This window comes from Metopolophium dirhodum, chromosome 1, assembly GCF_019925205.1.
Source record: "Metopolophium dirhodum isolate CAU chromosome 1, ASM1992520v1, whole genome shotgun sequence".
Lineage (NCBI taxonomy): Eukaryota > Metazoa > Arthropoda > Insecta > Hemiptera > Aphididae > Metopolophium > Metopolophium dirhodum.
Genome location: NC_083560.1, coordinates 148,274,894 through 148,289,536, shown reverse-complemented (window position 1 = coordinate 148,289,536; position 14,643 = coordinate 148,274,894). Strand labels below are relative to the sequence as shown.

The window sequence follows — 14,643 nt, the reverse complement described above, 5'->3', positions numbered from 1 at the left end:
ATTATTTCCCACGCAGTTTGTACTTCTGAATGCTCTTCTAGTCTATTTGTATGAATATACAGTGCATCTTTTATTCCCTGCTGAAATTGTTGAAGTATTCTTTCCTCTCCTAGTTTATCCACATCGAACCTAGTAGTGTTTGTTTTCTTCCTTTTCGCTTTCCAATGGTTTGACAATATTAGTTTTACCTTCACTAGTACTAGGAAATGATCGGAATCACCATCGGCTCCTCTTTTAGACCTTACATCCTTGATACATGATCTATGCACTTTATCAACCAAGACGTGATCTATTTGACTTTGGTAAATTCCTCCTGGTGAGGTCCACGTATATTTGTTTATATTCTTCCTGGGGAAGAAACTACTGCTCACTATGAGGCCATTAGCTATTGCGAATTCAACTAATCTGGTGCCGTTTCCATTACTCAAATCATGTATACTCTCACTACCAATTGTAGGTCTATATATCGTTTCTCACCCAACTTGTGAGTTAAAGTCCCCTAATATAATTTTTAAACAGTGTCCTGATAGACCATTGTACACTCTTTCTAATTCATCATAAAACATATCCTTCAGGTCTTCTTCACCCGTTTTTGTGGGTGAGTATACACATATCAGTATAATGTCATATTGTTTACCGGCTATACGAATATGACAGATGCGATCGTTTACTGGAGTAAATTTCTTTATAGAAGGTAACAACTGGTCATTTACTAAAAAACCCACTCCATTCTCATGCTTTCCATTGGATGATCCACTATAAAATAATGTCATTCCATTGGTTCTCATGTCTCCCTCCCCTGGCCACCTGACCTCCTGCAGCGCCACTATTTGAACGTTCTTGTATTTCTTCACCGCATCACATATAGACTTAAGTGCACCTGGTTTATAAAGTGATCTAATATTCCATGTCCCAATCCTGTATTCCAGTTGTCCGGTCCGTTTCCGAGTCGTATCCAAAATATGAGTCCGAGGCATGAATTGTATTGGTTTCATAACAGTGCATATTACATTTTTAAATAATCATAAAAAAATGTCCTATTCAACACTTTTTGATTTAGAACAGTAAAATGTTTACATTCTGTATAATTTCTATTAAATGTTGATACTTATAAAGTATGAAGTATTAATGTATTATATGAAAACATATAATCTAAATATATTTATCTTATGAATTAAATATAGGCTGTATGGAAGAAAATGAAATCATTGGGTAACCTAGACACAGTTCATCGCAATCCCTTTGCATTGAAAGCATTGAAAATGCTTATGTGTGGGGTACACACACATGCTACCACATTTTACCTGCTACCAAAATTAAGGAAGGATTCCAACTAATAAAATCATTTGCAGTACACCATAATGTCCCAATGACAAATTTGTTTAATTATTATAAAAGGTAACATTGATTTTTGTAAACCGTAGGTAATATTAAAATTAAAATATAATAAAAATATAATTAACTGACTGTTCAAAGGTGTTGGATACAGATTGTAGGGCCAAACATTTTATCTGTAAATGGGATACCAAGAAGAACCAATAATAACGTGGAAAGTTTTCACAATGTGCTACGAAACAAATTTAGTGTTACTCATCCGAGTTTATGGATTTTCCTCAGTAAGTTTATTTAGTTTGTTATTTTGATATATTAATATACAATAAACAAAAACTAGTTTTTTGACTAGAACTGGTTCAACCTACAGTGTTATTGTGTTACATAAAAATATCCTTAGGAGTAAAGGCTACACCAACTGCAATAAGAATTATTTTTACCTATTCATTTAATTAAAATTTAACAGATTCATAACATTGCTCTATGCTAAATGATGATGTCCACTAGAAATCTATGCATATAGCAAAACCAGTTTATAATATATAATATATAAAAATATAAAATTATTATTTTTATTTATAACATATTATGTTCAATTTAAATAAACAGTATTAAATACTTACTTTAGTATTTAAATTTTGTATCAAACCCTTTAATTTTTTATGGTTATGTACTCTACCTACCCTGTTTTATTTTATGTTAAACTTCTGTATATTTATCACAGTTATTTATTGAATCAATATTTGCTTTTTTATACCTACTTATTTATAATTTTGAAAGATAGGTGTTTTTTTCCCTTATGTTTACATTTACCTATTTCATGAATTGTATTTTATTAATTTGTTTAGGTCAGTTAAGCGGGCTAAGTAAAAATTATCATCACGTTGTCACTCAGCTAGATAATGGACTGCAGCCGTCAAGGAATTTAAAGTCGAAGTTTTTAATAAATTCCAAATTTATTAAAACAGTGACTGAGCAATATGATGCTGGTTTAGTAAGCACTTGACAATTTCTGAATAAATGTTCCCATGCTTGTTCTTCTTATGAACAGAGACAGAGACAGTGGGCTTTAGGAGTAGATGAAGTCAATAACATTGGTGATGACATCATTGGTAACGGACAAGAAGTTTTGCCGTTACAGCCAATCATGGAAGATCATTGTAGTGATCCCTCACTAACGCTTATATTTTTGAGTTGTGACGACGTTGCTGTATGTGGTAGGATTTGTATTGACAGAGGTTCAAGTCACAGGTTTCAACGATTAGTTAAAATAGTTTATTTAAAAAGATTACAATAAATGTTATAAAAATTTGTGGACAGCACGTTAAGTTACTGCCCGAGAACTAGTTAAATCTACGTAAGATTACTGGGAATGTACTTAGTCTGGCGGCGATGTAGAGTGCGCGGACTCTACGACCAGGTAAGTACTACATGTAGGGCTATGGGACTAATTCTAATTCTGCTATGGATGGAGACTCGTATATATACCAATATACCAAGTCTCCCTTAACGATTAGGTACACGGTATCGACTTAGGAGGTGGATCGGAAGAGCACCGGCGAAGGAGTAATGAGTACCGACGCAGGTGTGAATGTTGTTGCCAAATCCTTGAGTTGGATAGGTACCGGATTATTTGTGATTCTCAGAATCTGGAGACTTGCAACAACAACCAGGCGTGGTACGAGGTTTAATTTATAGTGAAGTGACAAATAATTGAATAATAAAAATAATAGTAAACTGTCGTCGGTTTACTACACTCCTCCCCTCGAAAATGGAAGTCCCTGGCTTCCCAAAAAAAAACTTAAGCAAAGTTAAAATTTCTTGTAATTGGATAGCTTATTGTGCTATTCCTAGGCGTCAGAGGATATTCGATTATGTCGATTGCTCTAGGTGCGGTGGCTAAGAGTAGTATATATTTGTATGTTCACAGCCAGCTTTTCCACGGTAAAAATTTTTTTTCAAGGGGGAATGTCCCCCTTGGAGCACTCTGATTTACCGTGTAACACATTTCACACTGATTGTTAGTAAATTTTACCTCGAAAAAATGTGCTGTATTTCATTTTTACTCATGTTGGTTACACTGATTTTTTTAATAATGATAAAAACATTATTTATTATTTACAATAATTTTAAGCTGATTGCTGATTATTTTTTTCATATTCAGTTACTAATGATCCATCGTTCACTCAAGTCGTGTCTCATTTTTCTTTATTTTCTCAAAGTTTTATTAAATTGTATAAGTTATTTAATTTCTTCAAAAATGAATTTTCAAAAATGCGCAAACGATGTCCAGTCATTGGTCGATCAAATACGATTCAATTCAACGCCAGCGTATCCAGAATTCTCTGCATTTGTATCTAGGTTACGATCTTTTAAAAGTTTTCCTCCAAATACCGGTCAGAATAAGTACAAGCTCTCAGAATGCGGATTTTACTATATCAATCTCGATGACGCAGTTCAATGTCATTGGTGTGGAGTAATTCTACATAGTTTTGAAATCGATGATAATTGTTTTATAGAACATACCCGATTCTCACCAAAATGTTTATATGTATTATTAATGAAAGGTAATCAGTTTGTTCAAAAAGTCTTAAGTAAATATTGTAAAACCGAAGTTATTTGTAATTGTGAAACCGGTTCGTACGACACCATTTGTTAAATCATGTTTTTTTTATATAATATACTGTTTATAATATTTGCTGTATTGAATAAAAAAAAAAAATAAAAAAAAAATTGAATGTTTTATCTTAAATGTTTTATTATTCGATTTAATATCTTGTGGACGTATAGCCTAGCGGGTTAGTGCGTATATAATAATTTAAAATGTTTTTCAGGTATCAGGTTAGTAAGTATATGTAAATTCCCTCTCTAGTATGCACTAATTCGCTAACTGTACGTTCACATTTTTTGCATTTTTTTTTTATCCGAGTTTTTAGTATATAATATGACTGCAAAGGAAAAAACTAACAGTCCAATGTATAACTCCTAACAGTTATATCCTACTTTTTATTGTGTACTTTTTTAGCAAAAAAAAACTTCATTATGAGTCCACCAATAATTGTCTGTAAGTCTACATTCGACATCCGAGCTTTTAACAAGAAAAGTATTACAGTTGGATTACTAATTAATAAGCAGATTTCAATTATTTTATTATTAGAATGTAAACTTTCAAAGAAAATTATTACATTAAGTTTAGAAGAATGGTTCACACTGATGTCTGAATCTAATTACAATTCAATTATTAATAACCTAAATACCAGGGTGAGGCGTGTAAAGATTACCGATTCCTTTTCATATTCAATTAATGTTAAACAGAGTTCAATTACCCTACATCTAAACGAGGAATATATTACCTTGACACACGTAGATTTGTACCGGCTTCGTCAATTACAGAATTTGATTGATTTGTATGTGGTAGACAAGCAAAAACGTTTAGCAAATTATCAAATTACTTTCAACACTGCATATGACCTAATTAAAAATGATGTCCGTGGTCTGCCATCCACTTGCCAAAGGAACGAATTTACCAACCAATATATTCAAAACTATGATTTTAATTATTATAATCATTTACAGAACGATGACACATCATTTTTATATGAAATATTACAATTTCATTTTAACACATTGTCCGATATGATTTTACAAGATCTAATAATATAAAATATATAAATATGTTTAATAATTATTTATTTAAAAAATAAAAACTTTTTTATTCAATAATAAACTTGCTTTTTTTTCTTAAATTACATGTTACCTTTAATCATAAAGAATAGTTTTAATGCGTTTTAGTTTCAAATTTTATGTTTTCAGTAAATAATTAGATTAAATTTTGATAGTACAGAATTGATAGCAATGTTTCAATTAGAAATTTTTTTTCTCAGACATACTATATAGTTTATAGGTTTATGTTTTCCAAGACCTTTGAGTATTGAACAAATAAAAACATACATGTATAATAATATTTTGTTTTATTAAATGAAACTCATTTTTCCGTATAATAATCAAACAACCGTCTTGCTTTTAATAGTTTGACGCTTTGGATCGGTTAGTAATTTATCAAATATAATTTGCATTGTCTCATTAAGACCAGTATGAAGTGTTTGATCTATTGATTCGTCGGTCGTGTACAATCTAACAGTAGCTTCACTGAACTTCCATCTATTACAACAAATTATTTTATTTAAAAACAAAAGAAGTAAATAAAATCAGTAAAAAAAAAAACAGATTCAGCAATAGTTTTTAAATTTAAACCAATGTATTTACCTGTCCTTTACTGGTACATTCTCGATGTTAGTAACCTTATAATGACTTAGCACCCAAAGATCCTTTCCTTTTTCTTCAAAAGGCGTCTTTATTGTCACAACGCCATCTCCTTGTCTGAATGTTAGCGAATTAAATACTTCAACATCAAAATCTTCTGATCTCAAGCGTTCGCTGATATTATCTCTGTATGATGCATTCTATAAAAAAAATAAATTATTTATGCTATCATTAGGAAAAAAATATTATTTTTATTACCATTTTATTCTGCTTCTTTTTCATAGGTTTTTTAACACTTGTTTTTTCTGCAGAACGTTTTAATCCAGGTTTTGTTTTTGAAAAAGACGGTCTTATATCAATTGATTCGCTAAAATGTTCATTCTGTGAAACATAAAACATAGTATATTATTTTTTACTGTTTTTTTTCCATTATATATTTTTTCTATGTCCCAAGAATTATACCCAAAGCGTTGAGTAATGTTACGACGCACTTCCAATATACTATGTTATAATCAGTCATTTAATATTATTTTAAGAATTATAACCATAGCGTTGAGTGGTGTTACGACCGGCCTCCAATTTTCTATGGTTATAAGATATTTACTAAGTAGTTACTAACCTCTGAATCAGTTGAAGCAATTGTACGGTACGACATTTTATTTTGGTAGTATTTCTGTTGAACTGAGCTTCTTGTCCTGGGATGAAATCTTGAAGACTGGTGAATATTAGAGAATTCCCTCTGTCTTTTATACACAGATTTTTACCACTACTTCAATAATTAAGTATACAAATGGTCATAGCCTTACATTATAGAAACCTGCTAAAACATGAACATACAGGTACAACAGCAAAATCACATTACATGACTTTAAATTGACGCTAACATAACCTATCCCAGCCAAATGTTTATGACATTCACCTTTTACCATGGTCAATACCCTCCTTGAATAAATTTCTACAATAACCTTACCTTAGATGGGTGCTGAAACATGTTCATATACAACAGCAAATTACATTACATGAATTTAAATTATTACAAACAGGATTTAAAATAAATTAGAATGTATACATTCATTCTCAAAAACCAATTACATTATATGAATTTTAATTGTTGCTAACATAACCTGTCCAGCCAAATGTTTTCACATTTACTAAATGTCAATGCTTAGAATGTATACATTCATTCTCAAAAACCAATTATATTATATGAATCTAAATTGCTGCTAATATAACCTGCTCAGTCAAATGTTTTCACATTTACTTAATGTCAATGCCATTATAATATTAAAACAGGATGTAAAATAAGTTGAAATGTTTAAATCCATCACAAAAAATTCTAATGAGAGAAGAGAGGGTTATTTTCGGGTATAAAACCCAGAATTTCTTAGCTTATCGTCATCAGTTCAAGCAACAGCAGTTCCAAGAGCAGCCAGCAGCAGAACAGTCTTCTTCGCCAAAACAACAGCCAGCCAGCAGTTTACCAAACATCTTCAACGGGCAGTCAAAAGATTGTCAAAACAACTCTAACAAATAGACCAGCCATCATACTTAGAAAAAGTACCTTAATTTCTACAAGCTATGTAAGTACTATTTTTTTTTTTATTGTTATTATTTAATTTAACATCATACTTCTTTTTTTTTAAAAAATAAAATAGAATAATAACAATTTATTGTTGTAATGATAATACAGTTTTATAATATTACTATGGGTATTGAGTGTTTAGACTTAAAGATTTTTTTTCATAGATTATTTAAAATAAAAACATTAAAATAGAAGTAGTTGAAAGACGGTTTCTCAACTCTCACTTTTAGTCACTACTATAATATAAGCTGTTTTCTTTTTTTTTTGTTAAGTTATGATCAAGTAACAATAATACGTTATAATTACACCATAGAGTAATAATACTAAAATGAATTACACCACGTCTACAGTATAGAAGATAACTGATGTACCATACTATCATAGATTTACATAGATAAGATAGAACATCGGGCTTATCATTCATCAATAATATTGATAATTATTACCTAACCTCAAAAATCTTTAATAGTCAATCTCTTTCATGATAATAACTATAGATACCGTTATCTAGTAGTTGTTGCACGATACCTTGTTTTTATCAATGTTAAAATACTATAGCTGATTATAAATATTTTTTATAGATAACGTGATTGTTGTATTACACGTGTAATATTATCTTACGTAAAATGTTTTAATATAAAAAATTTTTTTTATTATATTAAAATATTCAATAATGTTTAATGACTGTATAAAATATATCCTAAAACGTATATTATACACATATATAAATTTAAATTATTTTTTTCTATAATGTTTTTTTTATTGCTTTTACGTTAAGATTATTCGAAAGCTGCTGTCGCACGTTGATAGTAAACACGTAGTTGCTTTCGTGACAACGTAATGTTACCGTACGAACTCTACGATAGTTACAATCGCCCTATCTACTATTAACTAACATATAAACTATCACGTTTTTTTCTATTATCGTGTGACGTAGCTTCACTAGCAACTAAAATTTTATTTTTTATGATATAAATGCTATATTGTCTAATTTTTAAAGGTTTTTTATTTAGCTTTGAAAATATAATTAGTTATTATTATATATACGTATATACGTACATTCGTTGTTTTATAAATAATCACTTTAAATAATTAGATTTATATAATATTTTATATTTTATACTAATGTATTTAGTCAAAAATTACAGATAATGAATTTTTGGTATTCATATGATTTTTGTAATGAACAAATTCAATATTATGGACAACAAATTGTAACCTTAACGAAGATGATTGATGAAAATAAGATTAAAGAAAGATATGAATATAAAGATCTCAAAAAAAAAATTAAAAACCTGAAATTCATTATTTATTTAAGTAGAACAAACTCTAACCCAAATTTTTCTTATATAAAAGATTTAAACGCAAAATTAGTTTTATTAAGAGAAGAAAAAATGGATATATGTAAAAAATATAGTGATTTATATGTTACAAATTTTCGTAAGCGAGAACACTGTTTCGGTAAAAGGTTAGATTTTATTACAACAGCAGAATCTAAGCGCGAAAGATTTAGATCAGGTTAAAATTTTTTTTTTTAAATTTGTTATGAATAATTAGTAATAATATTATAAGTTTATATTTATGTATATAGGTATTCAATGTAATTTTCTTTTTTATAGTTTATAATATAGTATTGTTTTTTTCATTTACGTTATTATTAAATTATTCGTTAGTTTCTGCAAACTAAATATAATCATTGAAAACTATAATTTATACACGATCTACCATCATAGTTAATTTTTATTTTGATATAAATGCTTATATTATACTTGGTTTCATAAAATAATATAAGCATTTATATGTGAACTAACCTAATAAAGAAACATTTATATAAATATATATATATATATATATATAGGTCAGTCAGAGTGATTAATCATTACGCCAGAAAAATCGTAAGAGCTGATGAGGCCTGTGACAACGAACAAATATATGAATGTGTATACAAACTTTCGAAACTACCGATGACTATAGAACTTTTAGAAGCCACTGGAATTGGTCTAGTGGTCAACAAATTAAGAAGTAGAGGCGGAGTCGTAGGGAAATTAGCAGAAAGAGTAGTCCTTACTTGGAAATATGTTGTAAAAACAGAAATATTATTATTTTCCCAAGGAGAACCATAGCTTTTAAGTGTTAAACATGTTAGTAAATTATGATTAACACAATTTTTTCTTATATAAAAGAGTTAAATATAAAATAAAATAATAAATTATTATTATTATTGTACATTATTTTATTTCTATTCAATTTTTCTAGAATAAAAAAAAACAAAAAAACAAAAAAAAAAAAATGGAGTCGTCACTTATCTTAGAAAAAATCAACTCCATATTACAACAACGTGACGAAAACAACCTCGGCATGGATGAAATTAAAGTCACTTTCAGAAAAAACTTGAGAGAAATAAATATAAAGATTCTGAAAGCAAGATTGAAAACGACACGAGCAATATTAGAAGAAGAAAAACAAACGATGATAAATAATTATAAAAATTCAAATTATATAGCGTTTCTTTGTGAAAAAAATATACAGAAAGGTCTTAGTGAGTTGTATGAACAATTAGACAAATATTGATAATATTCAGTTTTTCCAAAAAATAAAATTTGTTTTTACAAATAAATTATTTTGTTATTATTTATTATTTTATATTATAAAAATATATCGAATGATATTGTCATAAATTATAAAATATATCATCCCTGTGTATATAATATCTGTTGAAGAATAATAAATGTTTTATATCATCAATTCTGGATAAGTTTGATAATCGTTCAAATAAAACTAATGCAATAAAAATGTTAGGAAAAGTGGTTTAGATTTAAAAAAACGTATCAATTAACAGTTAGTTTTGAAATTCTATGTAATTTTCAGAATCATGAACTCAGAAATAAACGTAGTTAAAAGCAGAATTCTAGAAGTAGAACAGCAGGTGCGTGACAATAAACGCTATTGTATCGAGAAACGGAAAGCATTTCAAAAAGTATTTACAAAAATTAATGATTGTATTAAGAAAAAAAACAGTTTTTAAAAATAAATTGATAAATGAACATAATAGTTTCGAAAAATATTCAAGTGAATGTAAAGCAGATCTTCAGTGCCGGTTAACAGAACTAAACAATCGGTTAAGAGAATTAGAATCTGAGTAATTTCTTATTATATTAACCAATTCTTTTTTTCTTTGTAATAATTTAGAATTAATACTTTTATTATATTTTGAAAACAATATTCTGAATTGCTTGCATAAGAATTAAAAAAAAAGAAGTTGATGTTATAATAAATTTACAATATTATGATTGCTTTTACCTATGTTTTTTTTTATTTAATCTATTTTTTCAGTTTCATAATGAAAAGAAAAACGGTTACAAAACACGAGCGGATGTCATCTTCTGACGAAGGTTTATTTGAAATCGAGAGATTTAAGAAATGTTCAAAAACATTTTTGATTAAGAATACTTTAAATTTTATAGATTACACGCTTTTTTTTAACTATGTTAGAGATAAATTAATTTTAAAGTTAAAAGAATCATGTTTACAATCATCTATAAAATTTAATTTACATGTGGATAGCGTATACGAAAGAATACTCACTCAAGAAGTTCGGGACATAGCTTTCAAAACTTCTAATACACTTGCATGTAATTCATCCAATTTCAATAAATTACTAAATGGAATGTTCAATAAATTATTATCTGAACAAGACCAGTTTTTAGCGAAAGGATCTGGGTGGTCCCTTAAAACTATAGATGTATTACAATTGAGAATTAATACAGTGAATCCTCTCAGAGGAGGAACGTATCTAGATCTACCTGAATATATAAAAGATAAAAGAGCAATTATAAATGTAAAAAATAACGATGCTAAATGTTTTAAATATTCAATACTATCTAAGTTTGATAATCGATCGAATAAAACTTATTTGAATAAGAAATATTTTAAAATGTTAGAAACAAAAAGTGGTTTAGATTTTAAATGTATTGATTTTCCAACACCAATCAGTCAGATGAAAAAATTTGAACGTACAAACGATGTATCAATTAATATTTATAGTTTAAATGATAAAAAACATATTTTTCCTTTGTATATTTGTAATACTGAAAGAAAAAAACATTTCGATCTTTTTCTGTTCAATAATGATGAAACATCACATTACTGTTATATAAAAAATTTTTCAAGATTCGTTAGAAGTCAGAAAACTAAAAATTGTACTAAGCTAATTATATGTAAAAGATGTTTTACTACTTTTGGGAACAAACCGTGTAAAAGCAAACTTTGGGGTATGAAAGGATTGATTGAACATCAACATAATTGTAGAAAGAACCAATTAGGGAAACCTATAATGTTTGAAGAGGGAGATGATGATTTTATTTATTTTAAAAGTTATAAAAAAACTCAAAGGATACCAATTGTTATTTATGCAGACTTCGAATGTATTTTAACTCCTAAAAAACCTGATGAATTCATTCAGAGTTGTAAAAAAAAAAAAACATATATTACACATTTACATGAAATTATGAGTTATGGGTTTTATGTAAAAGTCGACTATGATATTATACCAAAAGAGTTAGTAAAACAGTTGAAGATTCCTAGAAAGGTGGTTATTTATAGAGGTGAAAATGCAGCAAAAAAATTTATGGAAAATATGATTGATATCGGAAATAATATCAAAACAATTTACGAAACTGCTACACCAATGGGTAAATTAACTGAAAAAGAAGAAAAACGTTTTCAAAGAATTAAAAGATGTGAAAAATGTTCAAAACATTTTAAAAAAAATAATTTAATTAAAGTTCGAGATCACTGTCATTTTACTGGTAAATATAGACAATGTCTTTGTCTCGAATGTAATTTTCAAATAACTAATCCATCATTCATTCCAATTTTCTTTCATAATTTATCGTACGATAGCCATTTCATAATTCGAGAGCTCGGTTGCGATGATCAAAATATTCACGTTATTCCTAATTCATCAGAAAAATATATATCCTTCAGCAAGGAAATCGCACCTACATTTAGTATAAAATTTGTTGATACATTCCGTTTTATGAGCGAGTCATTAAGTAAACTTGCGGAAAATTTATCTGAAGATAAGTCGAGATTTAGAGAAACTCTTAAAATATTTTCTGCGGAAGCACTAGATTTAGTTACACGAAAAGGAGTCTTCCCTTATGAATATGTCGATAATTGGAGTAAATTAGATGATACTTTTCTACCATCAAAGCTAGAATTTTATAACTCTTTAACAGACGAGAAAATTAGTGATGAAGATTATATACATGCTAAAAATGTATGGCATACATTTGATATAAAGACTTTAGGTGAATATAGCGATCTTTATTTAAAAACTGATGTTAGCATACTAGCCGATGTGTTCGAAAATTTTAGAGACTTATGTTTATCTACGCTCGAACTAGATCCTGCTCATTATATGACTGCTCCCGGGTTTGCTTTTGACTGTATGCTGAAGTATACCAAGGTCAAATTATCAAGGTTAAAGGAGTATAACATGTTGCTTTTCTTCGAAAAATCGATTAGAGGCGGGATATGCCAATCAACCAAAAGATATGTTAAGGCAAACATACCAAATATCGAAGGATTGGACTATAATGCAAATGAACCGATCACATGGATTACATATCTCGATTGTGTGAATTTGTATGGGAAGTCTATGTTAACAGAATTACCTTTTAAAGATTTTGAATGGGTTGACGATCTCAACATAGATGTTACTAAAATCGCTGATGATTCAGAAGTCGGATATATATTAGAAGTTGATATTGAGTATCCTAAACATCTACATAAATATCATAATGATTTCCCATTTTTACCGTTTAACGAATGTCCACCAAATTCGAAAGTTGAGAAATTGTTAACTACTTTATCACCGAAAAAAAACTATATTGTACATTACATAAATTTAAAACAAGCAATTTCTCACGGTCTTAAAGTAGTAAAAATTCATCGAGCTATCCGTTTTTCCCAAAGTAAATGGATGGCATCATACATAAAATTATGTACATCTATGAGAGTACAAGCTAAAAACGAGTTTGAGAAGGATTTCTGGAAGTTGCTAATTAATAGCGTTTTTGGTAAATGTATGGAGAATGTTCGAGCAAGAACTTCTATAAAACTGGTTTCTTCAGAACAAAAAGCAAGGAAATTAATGGCGAAAACTAGTTTTAAAGACAGAACTATATATTCTAAGAATCTCATGGCCATTCATCAGCATAAGGAAACAATTAAATTCGACAAGGCAATTTATGTAGGATTTGCAATTTTAGACGTTTCGAAAACATTTATGTATGACTTCCATTATAATGTAATGAAGAAAAGGTATGGTAATAAAATTAGTTCTTTATATTCGGATACTGATTCCCTGATATATGCTATCCAAACAACAAATTTTTTTGACGATTTAAAAAATAGTTTATTACCATATTTTGACACATCTAATTATCCTAAAGACCATTGTTGTTTTAATGAAATTCATAAAAATCAACCAGGGTTCTTTAAAGATGAAATGAAAGGAATTATAATTAAAGAATTCGTTTCATTAAGACCGAAATTATATGCTTATAAAACTATAGATGGCGCTGAGAAAAAAAAAGCAAAAGGCGTAAAGAAATATATAATTAAAAATCACATGCAATTTAACAATTATATGAATATACTAAACGCTTTTATAAACCATAAAACTCTCAAGGATGAACAAACTCATAGAAAAATGAATTTTATCCAATCAAATAAACATATTGTTCATTCGAAAACAATGAGCAAACTTGTTCTAAGTGCAAACGATGATAAACGTTATATAATGGATGACGGGATAAATACTTTAGCTTATGGTCACTATAAACTTAATGACTCAGTTTAAAAGCGTTATCTAGCGGAACAAAATACAGCAGTATTATTATTTTCATTGATTTATTTACCACTAGATGACGCTTTTTGTTTTTATCGATTGTATATATTTATATATAGTTTTCAAAACAGACTAATGAGGATCAGGAGATCATGTGAAATAATTAATTCGACTTACTAAAAAAAACTGATATTTTATTTTATTAAAAAAATAAATAAATAAATAAATAAATAAATATTATACATAAAAAAACATTATTTTAAAATATCTGATGATGTTATCCATGAATTTTGACTTGAATCAAAACCTAACCATTTAACAAACATTTTATTCCCAACTTTTTTTACAATACGTTCAATGAGAAAGGTGTTTGGAAAATCAGTTAATTTAATTTCCTGTTCATAAAAACCACCTAAAATTATACTGCCTGATTCATCCTTTAGTTGATAAGTTACTGGATTTGTCTGTAAAACTTTTGAAACTGTAAATATTTCCGTTGTCCAATTTGGTGTATATCCTTTAGTAAATATATGTTTATACTTAGATATTCGTACTTTATCGTTAACTTTAAATTTTGGTTTATACAATGTTTCAGAATTTATATATGTGT

The 14,643-nt window shown here is 28.2% G+C and overlaps 2 protein-coding genes and 1 pseudogene across 2 annotated transcripts; 2 read left to right on the top strand and 1 right to left on the bottom strand.

Annotated features, from left to right (window-relative positions):
• Positions 1 to 1,189: 1,189 nt before the first annotated feature.
• On the top strand, positions 1,190 to 2,679 carry LOC132933320 (uncharacterized; annotated as a pseudogene).
• Positions 2,680 to 5,286: 2,607 nt separating this feature from the next.
• Positions 5,287 to 7,151, bottom strand: LOC132934872 (uncharacterized). Its single transcript, XM_061001262.1, has 4 exons — positions 6,215 to 7,151; positions 5,854 to 5,976; positions 5,599 to 5,795; positions 5,287 to 5,493 (listed from the first exon to the last, which is right to left on the bottom strand). The coding sequence occupies exons 1-4, from the start codon at positions 6,248 to 6,250 to the stop codon at positions 5,337 to 5,339; spliced, it is 513 nt and encodes a 170-aa protein (XP_060857245.1). The 5' UTR covers positions 6,251 to 7,151; the 3' UTR covers positions 5,287 to 5,336.
• A 3,366-nt stretch (positions 7,152 to 10,517) lies between these two features.
• LOC132933319 (uncharacterized) lies at positions 10,518 to 14,045 on the top strand. Its single transcript, XM_060999623.1, has 2 exons — positions 10,518 to 13,424; positions 13,875 to 14,045. Exons 1-2 carry the CDS (start codon positions 10,518 to 10,520, stop codon positions 14,043 to 14,045), a joined length of 3,078 nt encoding a protein of 1,025 aa, XP_060855606.1.
• The last annotated feature ends 598 nt before the right edge of the window (positions 14,046 to 14,643 follow it).